The following is a 13595-nucleotide window of genomic DNA, read 5'->3' as shown; positions in this document are numbered from 1 at the left end:
AGTATATTATTTAATAAAAAATAATTGCTGTATTGTCGGTACCATGGTTTAACATTGCCGGTGGCAGATCTTTATCAATGAATTATGTACGTGTAAAATTTATATTTATAATACTTTAAAAAAGTAACTTAAATTTGTTAGAAAAAATAGAAGATTATTATACTTATTAATAATATTAAAAAAAAAAATGTATTTACTGTGGAACATTGGTACATTATTTATAATATTGAGCCTGTGCTCTGGTAGCCAGACAAAAGGAATAGTATCCTTAGATTCTTATACTTTTGACAAGGTAAAAAATATTTACCAAATAAATTTTATCATCATTTTTTAAACATTAAATATAAGTACTAACTATTATTATGGATAAATTAATAAGAATTTAATTTTCTTATAATTTATTTAGTCAATTAAAATTTTTAAATTGATTTGTTATAGATCTTATCTAAATTTAAAGTTTCAATTGTAAAGTTTGATGTCGCTTATCCTTATGGAGAAAAACATGAAGAATTTGTCAAACTTGGGTCTGCTTATCAGTCAGTAGATGACTTATTAATAGCTGATGTTCCAGTCAAGGATTATGGAGATAAAGAAAATGAAGATTTAGCATCTAGGTATATTTTAAATGTTTATTATTAATTAAATTTACTATTATTTTAATATTAATTTTAATTAAATTTTGTATTGTAAGATTTGGATTATCAAAAGAGGATTTGCCTTCAGTTAAATTATTTATATTGGGATCCTCGGAACCTTTAACATTTACGGATCAAGATTTTAATTTAGAGAAATTGCAAAAATTTATTGCCAAATATAGTAAATCTGTTGTATACATAGGTCTTCCTGGAACATTAGAAAAATTTGACCATTTAGCAACTCAGTTTTCTAAAGAAAAATTAACAGAGAAACGTAAACAATTGTTATTACAAGCAGAACAGCTATGGGATATTACTGAAGGAAAACAAAATCAAAAGTCAGCTGAAGTTTATGTAAAAACCATGAGGAAAGCACTTGAAAAAGGTGACACATTTTTTGAGATAGAAACTGTTCGGGTTAAAAATATTCTTAAAGGATCTTTAGCTGAAGAAAAAAAATTAGATATGAGCATACGTCTTAATATCCTAGAGTCTTTCAGCATTCCACATGATGAACTATAATATATTTTTGCAAAGGTGTTAACAGGGTCGTGTGTTTTAAAAGGCTATTTCTACTTATCATTAATGAAAAGGATAAAGTATTTTTCATCAAATTATTTTTTTTTATGTGCAATTTATTTTTTTCTGAATTTCCTATTTACTTAAAATCTATCTAATTTAATATTCACATTCCTTATTATTATATTATGAATAAGTTTTTGATAAATTACATGTAATTGTTGAATAATAAATGGTTATTTTTGTTAAATTATATATATTGTAAAAAAATTTGTTTTGAATTGAGTTTTTCTTGAATTTTTATTATTTATTATTAAAATAATTCAATCAATGTGACTAAAAGATAAAAGAACACAATTTTCAGTTTGATTTAATTCAGTATAATATTAATTATTTCCTTGTTCTATTATATATTAATTATTTTGTTTGTATTATATTTCATATTTACAGTGGTGGCAATATGAAACGGTCATTAATTTTTTTGCTTAATTGGTATAAAATGTTATGAAAGACTATAGAAAAATAATATACAATATTTGTTAAAAATATTTGCAAGATTTCTATAATTAATTTTTAAATATCATTTCTTATAAAATGATATTTTATAAGTATTATATATTATTTGTATTTAATTTTTGTAGTATGCTAGGTTTTAAAAAGTTATTTGATCATTAGATAATAAACAACACATTCACATATAATATAACATTTTAATAATCCAACATTACACTTATACATTAATAATAATAATTACAATAGAAGATAAACAGGAATAAAAAAACAATTGTTTTTACTTTCAATCTACTTTAACTTGCACAAATTTTGATTGGTTCATTCATATCATACCAAATCCTTCTGCATAGTTTATAGCTTTTGAAAGACGTTCATCCAATTTTTCTTGACTATTGTACTCAGGTAACAAAAGAACATTGAAACATGTATGAGCAGTGGGTAACCTATTACATTATAATACTTATATTAAATCAATAACAATACATACTTGTTTATAAAAGCATACATTGATAAACAAGTAAAAAAAAATTTTTATTTAATTTTTTAATTTTATAAACTTAAAATATATCCCATGTTTGAATAAAAGTGCACCTATGGTAAGAGTCATATAACAACTAATAAGGTGACCATTATGTTAAAAAGGTTGGGAAACATTTATTTATGTACAAAATATATTTCAGATAAAAAGTTACACAAATTTTGGAGATATGCACTTTTAATTCAATCTACTATATTTGATTGAATAATAACGAAAGTTATTAATATGTTTTACTGGAAAACATAATATATACCTGTCAGAATCTGAACCATTTCTAGTAATGGTTAATTTCAGTTTTCCTAATCCACCAACTGGAACTCTATCACTTCCAGTTGTGAACTGTAGTAATTTTTGTTGAGAGGCCCTAGGCAGTGAATGTGCAAAATTCCAAAACCACCTGATGACTGGAGTATTTTTACGATATCCTCCTTCATAAAGAGTAGTTTCTTCTAAATCTGACATATCAAAAACCTATAAAAAATATTTAAAAAAAGGAAAAATTACTTGATAAAATGATGCTTAAAACTAAAAATTAACTTACTTTGCTACCACACACAATTTGTTCAAGTTCTTCAGGCCAAAAGAGATGCTGCAAAGGTGATTCTTCCATAACATTTTGAAAACCACGGTAAAATGCATTAAATTGAACTCCTATTGACTCATTTAACAAAAAATCTGCATATTTATCAACAAATTCCTGTAAATATATAAAATTATATAAAACAAATATTTACTTATTATTTATGGTAAATTTACTCTTTTGTTAATATGATTAACTGTAATTTGATCTCCATTATCCTTAAGGTCATGGTATACTAATTCACCAAATGCATCTTTGTAACATATTCTAAAAGTTTGCATGAACATTTCTTCTATATCATCATCTTCATAATCCAATAAATTTTTCAAACCATTAAACAATTCCTAAAAAAGTATTATGTGTTAATATTAACATTTTTACATATTAATTACAATAATATTATTATTAATTATTAATGATATAATATTAATTATAATTAATGTCATAAATTTTTATTCGAATAGTATATTTATATTTTTAAATATGATACACATAATATTTTTGATGCTTACTAAATTCCAGTCTTGTAAATCATTGAAAGTACATTGTTTTCCTAACAGTTTTCGGTAAACAACCATAGGAAAATTAATGTTTAATATTACATTATTATAAATAGCAAGACCAACAATAAGTCCAATTAAAGTATATTGAGCAGCAGTTTCAAAAGAAAAAGAGTTAAACCAATATGTAGGATTACCAGATTCTGAATTCATTATAACAAACATACCTACAATAAACATTAAAAATAGTAAAATAACAATTTTATTTGTACTGAATTTTTTTTTTTTTTTTAATTTTTGTAATATAATTTTTATTTAAAAAATAACACACATATGCATATTTCATTGATCAAATATTTCATTATGAAATATGATATTTTAAAATCTTTTACTAGTCAGTTGAATAGATAATTTATGTTTTAAAGATTTGTAAAGATAAAACTAAAGATCTAAAGATCTTTAGTTGCTACATCTTTTTTATTTTTCATTAAATTCTTTCAAGAGTATAAAATAGAAATAGGAAGAAAATTACCATAATCAGGATTAAATATTTCTTCTACAATTAGATGAAAAAATTCTTTAGACACTCCACCTTCATCAACTCCTTGTTCTCCATCAAATTCGACTGCTAACTGTTTTTTGAGATCAGAGGGATTTTGCATGGCAACCATTTCAAGCTAAATAAATTACATTTTTTTATACTTCATTTAAATATCAACAATTATATCTACCTCAACTAAAGCATCTTGAACAACATGTTCTCTTCTAACTTTTAATTTGAGGTAAGGATGAGTTGGTTGGCCGATTAAAGTTTGAATAAGGCAGAACCGTCTATTTTCATACATCCGTATTCTGTTATCATAATAAAGACCTAATGTTTTAGTAGCTGGCGTGAGAATGAATGAATGAGTCATAAAAGAAAATTTATCATTGCCATTTTCTCTCCAAGTTTGGTAATCATCATCCATTTCAAGAGCATCACTTAATAACTCATTGTAAAATTTGGATATAGGTATGAGTGGTGCACGACATGACAATATATTAATCTAAAAAATACATTATTAGAATACTGATAATCTTAAAATTTTTAACAAAATTATAATTATATCAAAAGTTATAAAAAGTGAAAGTTATGTATTAAATTATGATATATATATTATACACATGCTAATACAATCAATAAATTAAGTAAGAGTTTAAAATGTTTATGAAAGAAAAAGAATCAGATTTAAAGAGAATATGCAGAATAACAGAATATATTAAACATGTTAAAACAAATACTATAAAAATATATCATTAATATTACCATTTCTTAATATTGTATATATATATGTAGATATAAGAAGACAATGTATATAAAATAGTTCAAAATCTCTAATATTATGCTCTAAATAAGTTAGCATAAACCATAGTGTGATTTTTTTCTTTAATCCAACAAAGAACTAATATTTAAAAAACTTAAAATATTATTATACCGAGAATAAGAGGTCCCTTTATACCACTTTTAAAACTAATAAATGAATATGTTTGTTTTCATTGTTAAAGTTTTACAGTTTTAACTTTAATTATAAAAATATTTTTTTTCTGAATTACTGTTTTTCTATAATGACAAATGTTTTATCATCATTTGTATATCATTTGTAAATTTACTTAAAATACTTATCATCAAACTCTATTTAAAGACTATTAAAAAAAAAAAGTTGGTTAATTAGTATATATAACTATATAATATATAGTATACATTTTTCAAAAAGTTATAGCATTTTAAAGTTAAAAATGTAAAATATAAGATAGAGAATTTTAACACAAAAATAGTATACGGTAGCCATTTTCACCGTGAAGACAAAATAAAATTCAAAATATTTTTTTTCCATAATAAAGTATATTACATAAGCTTTAATTTAATATATATAAAAGTGTCAGTATTTACGGAACACTTCAAAAAGTTAATTTTTTTGTGAAAAAGTTGTCATTTTGAATCCCCTTTTGTGGGCAGGTAAGGGTCAAATTTATAAAAAAAAATATATCAAATGATAGGTAATTATGCATCTATTAAAAAAAAAATTGAAAAAACTTCGAAAATTAGCAATTTTTAAATTTGCAATTTCCCCCATTTACAGGGAACGAGGGAAATTTTTTTAATTTTTGAGGGTAATGTCTTTAACTAGATACAATTTGTGATCTTTTGACGTATCATTAAAAGAAATCAGTTTGGTGAGAGCTGAGAAAAAGTGGTACAGACACAAAAAAAAAAATAAATGAAAAAAAAAATACACATCATAGTAAAATTAATACCTTCTCAGCTTCGCATCGAAGATAAAATGATAAATAAATTTGTAAAATTAAAAGTAATGAATAATAAAAACATTAAATGTAAGGTAACTGAAATATAAGAAACAAAATAATAATTAATCAATTTTTTTACTTACATTTAATATCTGTGCAAGAGGATCACTTTTGTTTGTTTTACTTTTTGGGTTTGGATTAACTAAAATATCCTCTAAAAGATTTTCATCTCTAATGTCTTCAGTTCTTTTTTCTGCTTTTTCAATTGGTTTTATTTCACTTTTATTGGTGGGTCTGTCACATTCACCAGCCATTATACTAGCATAATATAAAATCTAAAAAAAAATTTATGTATAAGTTAAAATCATGCTGATGTAGGGGAATAAAATAACCTTCATAGTTTTTGTGGCAGATGTTACAGTAGTTTCTTCTTGAAAAGTTGCATCATATTCAGCAGATATTAACTGAAATGTTATTACTTCTTGGAGACAATGTAAAATCTTTCTTAAAGTGTTTTCACTAGATACATCACACCAAAATCTCGCAAGTTTTGCTTGTTCAGCAATAGGTAGGACACAGGTAGCTGCAACTAATCTAGGTACAATTCTTTCAACAAATATGAAATCATCCAAAAATGGCATTTCATATATTATTTTTAGTGAATGTACCACATCCTTTAAATATTTATCACTTATAGGATATGATTTAGATTTCAAAAATTGTAATTCCACTGTAACTTTAGCTAGAAAAAATAGAAAAATAAACATATAAATAATATATACTATATACTATATATTAAAGGATTCAATATAAATTAATACTCAGGATTAAAAACCCAGCACACTGGGGTCGCGGCACATTGGGGATGTGATATAGTTGGATCAAGTATAATGATATTTGATAGTTATTAAAATAACTATCATAAAAAAACACTTTGATGCAAATCTGTATAGCGTTTAATTTAAAAAAAATTGGTGGATTATTCCAAAAGCTACATGATCTCCTATTTCTATATTTATATCCTGATTACAAGTTTTATGATTTATATATAAGTGTAATATATGAATAAATATATAAAGGAAAATGGTTTTATTTAAAAAAATATATCGAATGAAAGAGGGATTTAAATATTATTTCTCATAAAAAAATTGTATTGATCCATACACTTTTCAATAAGTTATAGCATTATAAAGTTAAAAATGTAAAATAAAAATCCAGAATTTTTACACAAAAATAGCATTTGGTAAAAAAAATTTCGAACTTTATTTTATCTTTATGGTGAAAAGGGCTATTTTTGTGTGAAAGTTTTGGATTTTATATTTTACATTTTTAACTTTATAATGCTTTAATTTATTGAAAAGTGTATGGATCATACAATTTTTTTATGAGAAATAATATTTATATCCCTCTTTCATTTAATATACTTTATTTACTAATCAGGATATTAATAAGGAACTAGCGATCATGTAGCTTTTGAAATAATCCACCAATTTTTTAAAATTAAACATTATCTAATGATTTGCATCGAAGAATTTTTTATGATAGTGATTATCATCACTATCATAAAATCATCAGAGTTAGGTATCATTATACTTGACCCAATTATACCATGTCAGCACTGTGCCGCAACTACCCTGTGCTGGGTTTTTTTTTTTTTAAATGTGTTATAATTTTTTAAAATTAATTTTAACAATAATTGAGAAAATTACATAAAATGGAAGTAAGTTCAAAAAATCAATTTTTATTTTTTGTGAAAGGTAGTGATTTATATGCCAATATCCAGTAAAAGAAATCATTAATATTTTAATTTTAATTGCTAACAGTATTTTAAAAATGGTTTTGTTTATCCTAAACAAATTGATTTATGTTACTAGGTATTTTTTTTTAATTAACAATAATTGTTAATTAATACATTAAATATATTATTAAATAGTATTAATATTATTACCATTAAATTCATTTTGTTATTTTTATTATCTCTATATATTTAACATATAGTATTAATATTATAATAAAATATTTATTAACTAACCACATAATGAACTTATAGCGAGAACTAATATGTCTTTATAACAGCCATCATTTTTTATGTTACTTAATGCTTTATAAGCATTTGATAGACCTTCTATGTCCAACTCTTTTTCAGAAATTTTCTCTTGATTTTCTTCTTCCTCTTCATCAATAGAATTATCATCCAATTCTTTTTCAACTTCCATTTGACGAATCTACATGAAAATTACCAAAAATGTTATACTATTTTATATTCTGTAAGTTTTCAAACACCTACATTTTCTTTGGTCATATTTGTAAAAGCAGTTTTAGCTCTATTATAAAGTTTGAGAGTGTTTTTCTTGTGTTTTGGATGTTGTTTTAAAAAACTATTGCCCAAAGATTCTGGTGATGAATAAACTTGATAAAGAGCACATAATAACTCATTATTATCTGTTAGTGGATCAATTATTTTACATTTGTTTGTAAGCTCAATTACATTAGTTTCATTTAAATATTTGATACCTGAAACCATTGATAATAATCAATAAATTAAATATAACATTAAATAATAACTTGAATTTCAATTTACATAAAAGTACTAGTATAAAATAAACATATTGTAAATATATATATATATATATATATATATACACAAGTATATTCAAAAGAAAATACAAAGAAACAGAAACACATGAAATTCTTTGTTGCCAAAATTCATAAAATAATACGCTAAATAACAGACACGCATGTTTTGAGATTTTGCCAAATTTTGAATAAGCCTTCAAAGTTTACATATATACGATGTTTTGTATATATTTTGAGACTCAAGATTTTATTAAAAATTAAAAAATATTTTTAAAATTGAAAAGGTTTTATTTTAGTAAAGAAAATTAAAACTCATTACATATTTCAGATTTTGATAAATATGTTTAAAAATTAACACATTTACATAATAACAATTATTGACTTTGTGCCAGCTAAGCTATAAAAAGATTGCTTCTTGACCTTTTGTACAGAGTTTTATTTATGAATTTTTATAAAAATAAACACAAAGAAAATTAATAAAAATTTTGTAAAACATTGACCCAATTTGATTGAAACTGATTAGTTTATAAATCTATAAATACGGTAGAATTTTGATTAGTCAAAGCTTAAGGAAAATTGTTTTTTTTTTCAACTTTTTAAGGTTTAAGGAAAAATTTTTTTAAGATTATTTTACATTTACAACACAAGTTCAATCCCAACTGACAATCCTTAATCTAAAGAAGATACAAAAATTTTCCGTAAATAATTAACACAATAAAAGCAATTAATTAAAATTGGTAGTCAATTTACCTATATATATAGGTAAATATCTGTAAAAAACCACAATAATGTATAATAAACTATAAATAATATCTTTGAGTTATCTGTAGTTTTTTGTTTTAATAATCACAGATTTACTCAGAATTTGTTTTATATATTATATTAATAATAATAATAAACTTACTTGTTTGACAATTAGTAACATGTCTTAATGGCTCTTTTAAAATATCCAAGTTTTTTAAATCGACCGATTCTGGCATGCTTAATGAAGCTACATCTAAACGGTCTAGAATATCCTTATTTGATGAAAGATTTGTAGAACTATTTTGTTCATGAGGCTCAGTTTTGGTATCCAATTTTTTCAGTTCATCATCTTTAGCTATTATAGATGAATCTTCATTTTTTTGATCCACAGACTCTGCTTTGATGATAGATGGAGATTCTTTAGCCATTGATTCTACACTTACTATAAAGGGGGTAGGATCACTTTCACTTTCTACAGATGACCAAGGAAGGGTACTTTGGGTAATTTGGGTATCAGATAATGATCTTGATAATTCAGATGTATGTACAGGATTTACTTGAAAAACAGTACAAGAACTTGTTTGTACACAAGCATCATGAGATAAACGACGAATATCTTGTGCACAACTACTACTACTACTACAAGCAAATGAAGTTGTAGCTTCCTGTATAGAATTTCCCGATATTGATGGATTGTCAGTTGTACGTGCAACTTTTATAGGATGTTCATCACATAGTCTGGCATCTAGACGAAAAAGACGAATAGCAAGAGCAGCAGCATCATTAGCAGAGACTTTGTTAGACTATAAACATATTTTTTAAAATTGATAAATTATTGAAATGTTATGTTAGGAATATATATAATAAATTTGTCTTAAGTTGATAATTTTAAAATTTATCTTTAAAACAATTAGAAAACATAAAATTGAATAACTTTTATTCAAAGTAAGTCAGATCTTTAATTTTATTTATTCAAGTTATCTGAAACTTAGGAGATATATATATAGCCAATATAAGACAATTTTGTTAATGTATATATAAATATATATGAATATAATACTATTATAATACATCAACTAGTAATAATATTAGTTATTTTATTTAAAATTATGAAAAATTCACTTAAATTCAAATAAATTTTTGGTTGAATATATAAACAAATACAAATTAAAACAAATTAAATAGATATTAAAGTTTTTTATCTTATTAAAAACACTATAAAAGTTATTTAAGTTTAATATTTATCTATATTTATTTATTTAAAATTAATCATTATTTTATGAATCCAATATAAATACTAAATATATTGAATGACTCTTTTATAGGATAGTGAGTTTTATAAAACAGTAAGACAGAAACAATAGAAGGAACATGATAGTAATTACAAAAAATACATTAACTAATCCACCAAAAATTTAAACTTAATATCTAGTAAGCTGTAGTGTGTAATTTTAAATGTATTTTTTTAAATAAATTCACAAGTTTTTATTTCAAACTTGCATTAAATATAATATCAACATATATAAGTGCCAAAACAGTTCAATCTAAAATAATATCTCTTTAAATATTTAAAGAAAAAAAATGAATTTACAATTACTCCACTTCACCTTATTATTTCACTAAAGCCTATAGAAATATCTTATCCAAATGTTTTATTACATTCAAATTTATCTGAATGGTAATATATTTTATATCAGCTTTACACATAATAGTAATTTAATTAATACCTAGTAGTTACAAACCTTTTCACTGGATGCACAGTAATCATTTTTACAATCAACATTTCCACAGCCTTCCGTAATCAAATAAAAATAACGTTCAATCAATTTTTTGGCAGAATCTCTTTTCATTTTAACATTCGGTCAATTATTTCAATATTTCTAAATCTAATATAATCATAATCATAGTTAGCTAATTAACAAATCTCACATCACTTTTTTAAGTAGAAAGTACATTACTAAATTTAGTTGGTTTACGAACATATTATCAGCATTAGCTAGTTTTGATTGGCCGAATTATCATCAGTATTTTCAATTTATGTTTTAACTTGCTGGAACTATAATTTCTATGACATTGTTCACAAACATAAAATTTTCTATTTCAACAGTTAATAAAATTCAAAAATCTTGTTAATAATTATGACTTTTGTTCAAGTACGTAGTAGTAATTAATTTAGAAGAATGGGTAGAATACGAATATGTAGGTATGCGTGTAATCACTTATTTAAGTACATAACAAAGATGAAAAACACATACGTTAAAACAATTAACCACTTCCTAGGCAACTGTAGGTGCAATGATGAAAAGCACAAATCACAATAGAACCCAACTCAGTATCGTCAAAGGGTCGATTATAAGTGCGCGAGTGTGACGGAAAGAAATAATTTTAAATATCATGGCAGAAAAACATAAACATTTGGTTAATATTTTTTAGTTAATTTTTAATTAATTGTGTCTTGATTTTTAAAAATAGTGGCAAACAGATGTTATTTAAGCTCAAAAATAATAGGTTATTAAGGTTTTATAAATTATTATTAACTCTAAAAGAAAAAAAAGTATAGTTTGTTCCATTGAAGCAAAAACTACAGATAACAATACAAGAAAGTCGAAAAATCATATCAAATAGTAGTTTCGACAATTTTATTATAAACTATTAACAATCTTATCATTAAGTTTTTACATACCTTACATAGTTTGCTAATTTTTATCTTTAGCTGTCATATATTATTATTTGGTGATAAATTGGAAGTTCCAGGCTTGCATTCTTTATTATAGTTAGCACCCATTCAATTAAGACAGGCAAGTCAGTTACTCCCCCCATTCATCATTTCAGTCTTATGATATGAACAGCTGTTTAATTTATAAATTTTAATGGGAAAGTTAACAATTTTCTTAACTCATCAAATTATGATGTTGAAAAGAGAAATCTTAATTAGTAAAGAAAATATTTCGAATATTGATAAAAAAATTGTTTGATATTAATGTTCGATAATATTACGAAAAAACTATCTATAATTGAGTTACATATCAATACAATAAAAAATTTAGTACAATTAGTGGTATCGCCAAAAAGGACGGAAAATATTTTAGCTTCGATGCGAAGCTGAGAAGGTATTAATTTTAACATGATGTGTTAATTTTTTTTTTTTTTGTGTCTGTCACTACTTTTTCTCAGCTCTCACTGGACCGATTTCTTTCAACAATACGTCAAAAAATCACAAATCGTATCTAGTCGAAGACATTACCCTCAAAATTTGTAAAAAAAACTCCCTCGTTCACCGTAAACGGAGGAAATCCCCCCCAAAAAAATAAAAATTTAATAATCGCTAATTTTTGACATTATTTCAATTTTTTTTACTTAAAATTTTTACTAAAAATCGGTAAATTTTTTTCACTTTTTTTTCTTAAAACTTCTATACCTTTTTCAAAAATCAACAAATCAACATAATTTTTTTTTATATTAAAACCTTAAATATTTACCTTTCATTTGATATCATTTTTTTGAAAATCTAACACTTAACCTGCTCAACGAGGGGGATTTAAAATAGTAACTTTTTTACAATAACTAACTTTTTCAACTTAACTTATGAAAATATTCCGGAAATACTGCGTCCTTTAAATTTTAAATAACATATACCAAATGAAAGCTTATGTCATGTACTATAAAATGAAAAAAAAAATTTGTCCCGACACTTTATCTTCTGCATGCAAACGGCTGCTGTATTTGAATAAATGGTATTTTTGTGTTAAAATTTTTGATTTTAAATTTTCAACTTTAAAATGCTATAAATTTTCGAAAAATGTATGTATCAGCACAAATTTTTTTTTTTAAATACACTATAAGTAAATCTTTTATTTGACATACTTTTTATTAATATTGGTCAATTTCCCCTTATATAGGGGGTGTTCAAAACTTAAAACATTGTATAAAAAATAGAACTTTTTCAACTTAACTTTTGAAAATGTACCGGAAATATTGCGTCCTTTCAACATATATAAAATTAAAGCTTATGTCATGTACTATAAAATTAAAAAAAAAAAATTGTCCGACGACTTATCTTCTATGCGCAAATGGCTACCGTATTCAAAAATATGCTATTTTTATGTTAAAATCCAGGGTTTTGTATTTTATTTTATTTTAAAATATCATATAAGGGCAATACACTGACTTTCATGAATATTATATAATTTAAATGACATAGAATAAAGTTCATAAGACATAAGAAATTAAACTTATTTCAATTTTTTTACTTTTTTAAAGTCGAAAAAGTAACTTTTAAATTTGACTTAACTTAATTGCTAATTTTATCAAGCGACGAAAGCGACAAACATTTGCCGAATCAGTAACACTTGTGTCTTCCACGCTAAGGGTATGAGGTTCGCATCCGCCTGTGTCCATTAATATTTTGCATTTTTTTTGAGTTAGAATAAAATTTTCAATTTCAAAAGATCACAAATCGTATCTAGTCGAAGACATTACCCTCAAAATTTGTAAAAAAAACTCCCTCGTTTCCCGTAAACGGGGGAAATCCATCAAAAAATTACAAATTTAAAAATCACTAATTTTCGAAATTTTTCCAATTTTTTTTTACTTAAAATTGCCATAACTTTTTTAAAAATAACCGAATGATTAATTTTTTTTTTCTTTTATAGATACCTTAGGTATTTACCTATCATTTTATATATTTTTGTGAACATTTGACC

At 23.9% G+C, this 13595-nt stretch overlaps 2 protein-coding genes across 5 annotated transcripts; one reads left to right on the top strand and one right to left on the bottom strand.

Annotated features, from left to right (window-relative positions):
* Positions 1–76: 76 nt before the first annotated feature.
* Positions 77–1409, top strand: LOC126895990 (endoplasmic reticulum resident protein 29). The gene is made up of 3 exons (XM_050668366.1): positions 77–292; positions 439–614; positions 692–1409. Exons 1-3 carry the CDS (start codon positions 188–190, stop codon positions 1155–1157), a joined length of 747 nt encoding a protein of 248 aa, XP_050524323.1. The 5' UTR covers positions 77–187; the 3' UTR covers positions 1158–1409.
* Positions 1410–1850: 441 nt separating this feature from the next.
* Positions 1851–11702, bottom strand: LOC126895987 (ubiquitin-protein ligase E3A). Of its 4 annotated transcripts, XM_050668362.1 has the most exons (15): positions 11576–11702; positions 10873–10987; positions 10635–10778; positions 9053–9695; positions 7859–8085; positions 7604–7796; positions 5964–6313; positions 5715–5906; positions 4017–4331; positions 3818–3962; positions 3298–3512; positions 2962–3129; positions 2747–2902; positions 2459–2676; positions 1851–2110 (listed from the first exon to the last, which is right to left on the bottom strand). In XM_050668362.1, exons 3-15 carry the CDS (start codon positions 10740–10742, stop codon positions 1990–1992), a joined length of 3051 nt encoding a protein of 1016 aa, XP_050524319.1. In that variant the 5' UTR covers positions 10743–10778; positions 10873–10987; positions 11576–11702; the 3' UTR covers positions 1851–1989. The 4 variants fall into 4 exon arrangements, with proteins under 4 accessions (XP_050524319.1, XP_050524316.1, XP_050524318.1 ...); XM_050668359.1 differs by lacking the exon at positions 11576–11702 and having other exon boundaries at positions 10846–11281; XM_050668361.1 differs by lacking the exon at positions 11576–11702 and having other exon boundaries at positions 10851–11281.
* Between the last annotated feature and the right edge of the window lie 1893 nt (positions 11703–13595).

This window comes from Daktulosphaira vitifoliae, unplaced genomic scaffold, assembly GCF_025091365.1.
Source record: "Daktulosphaira vitifoliae isolate Bord-2020 unplaced genomic scaffold, ASM2509136v1 Scaffold_1, whole genome shotgun sequence".
Lineage (NCBI taxonomy): Eukaryota > Metazoa > Arthropoda > Insecta > Hemiptera > Phylloxeridae > Daktulosphaira > Daktulosphaira vitifoliae.
Note: the sequence above shows the minus strand (reverse complement) of the source record. Positions and strands in the feature narration are given on the sequence as shown.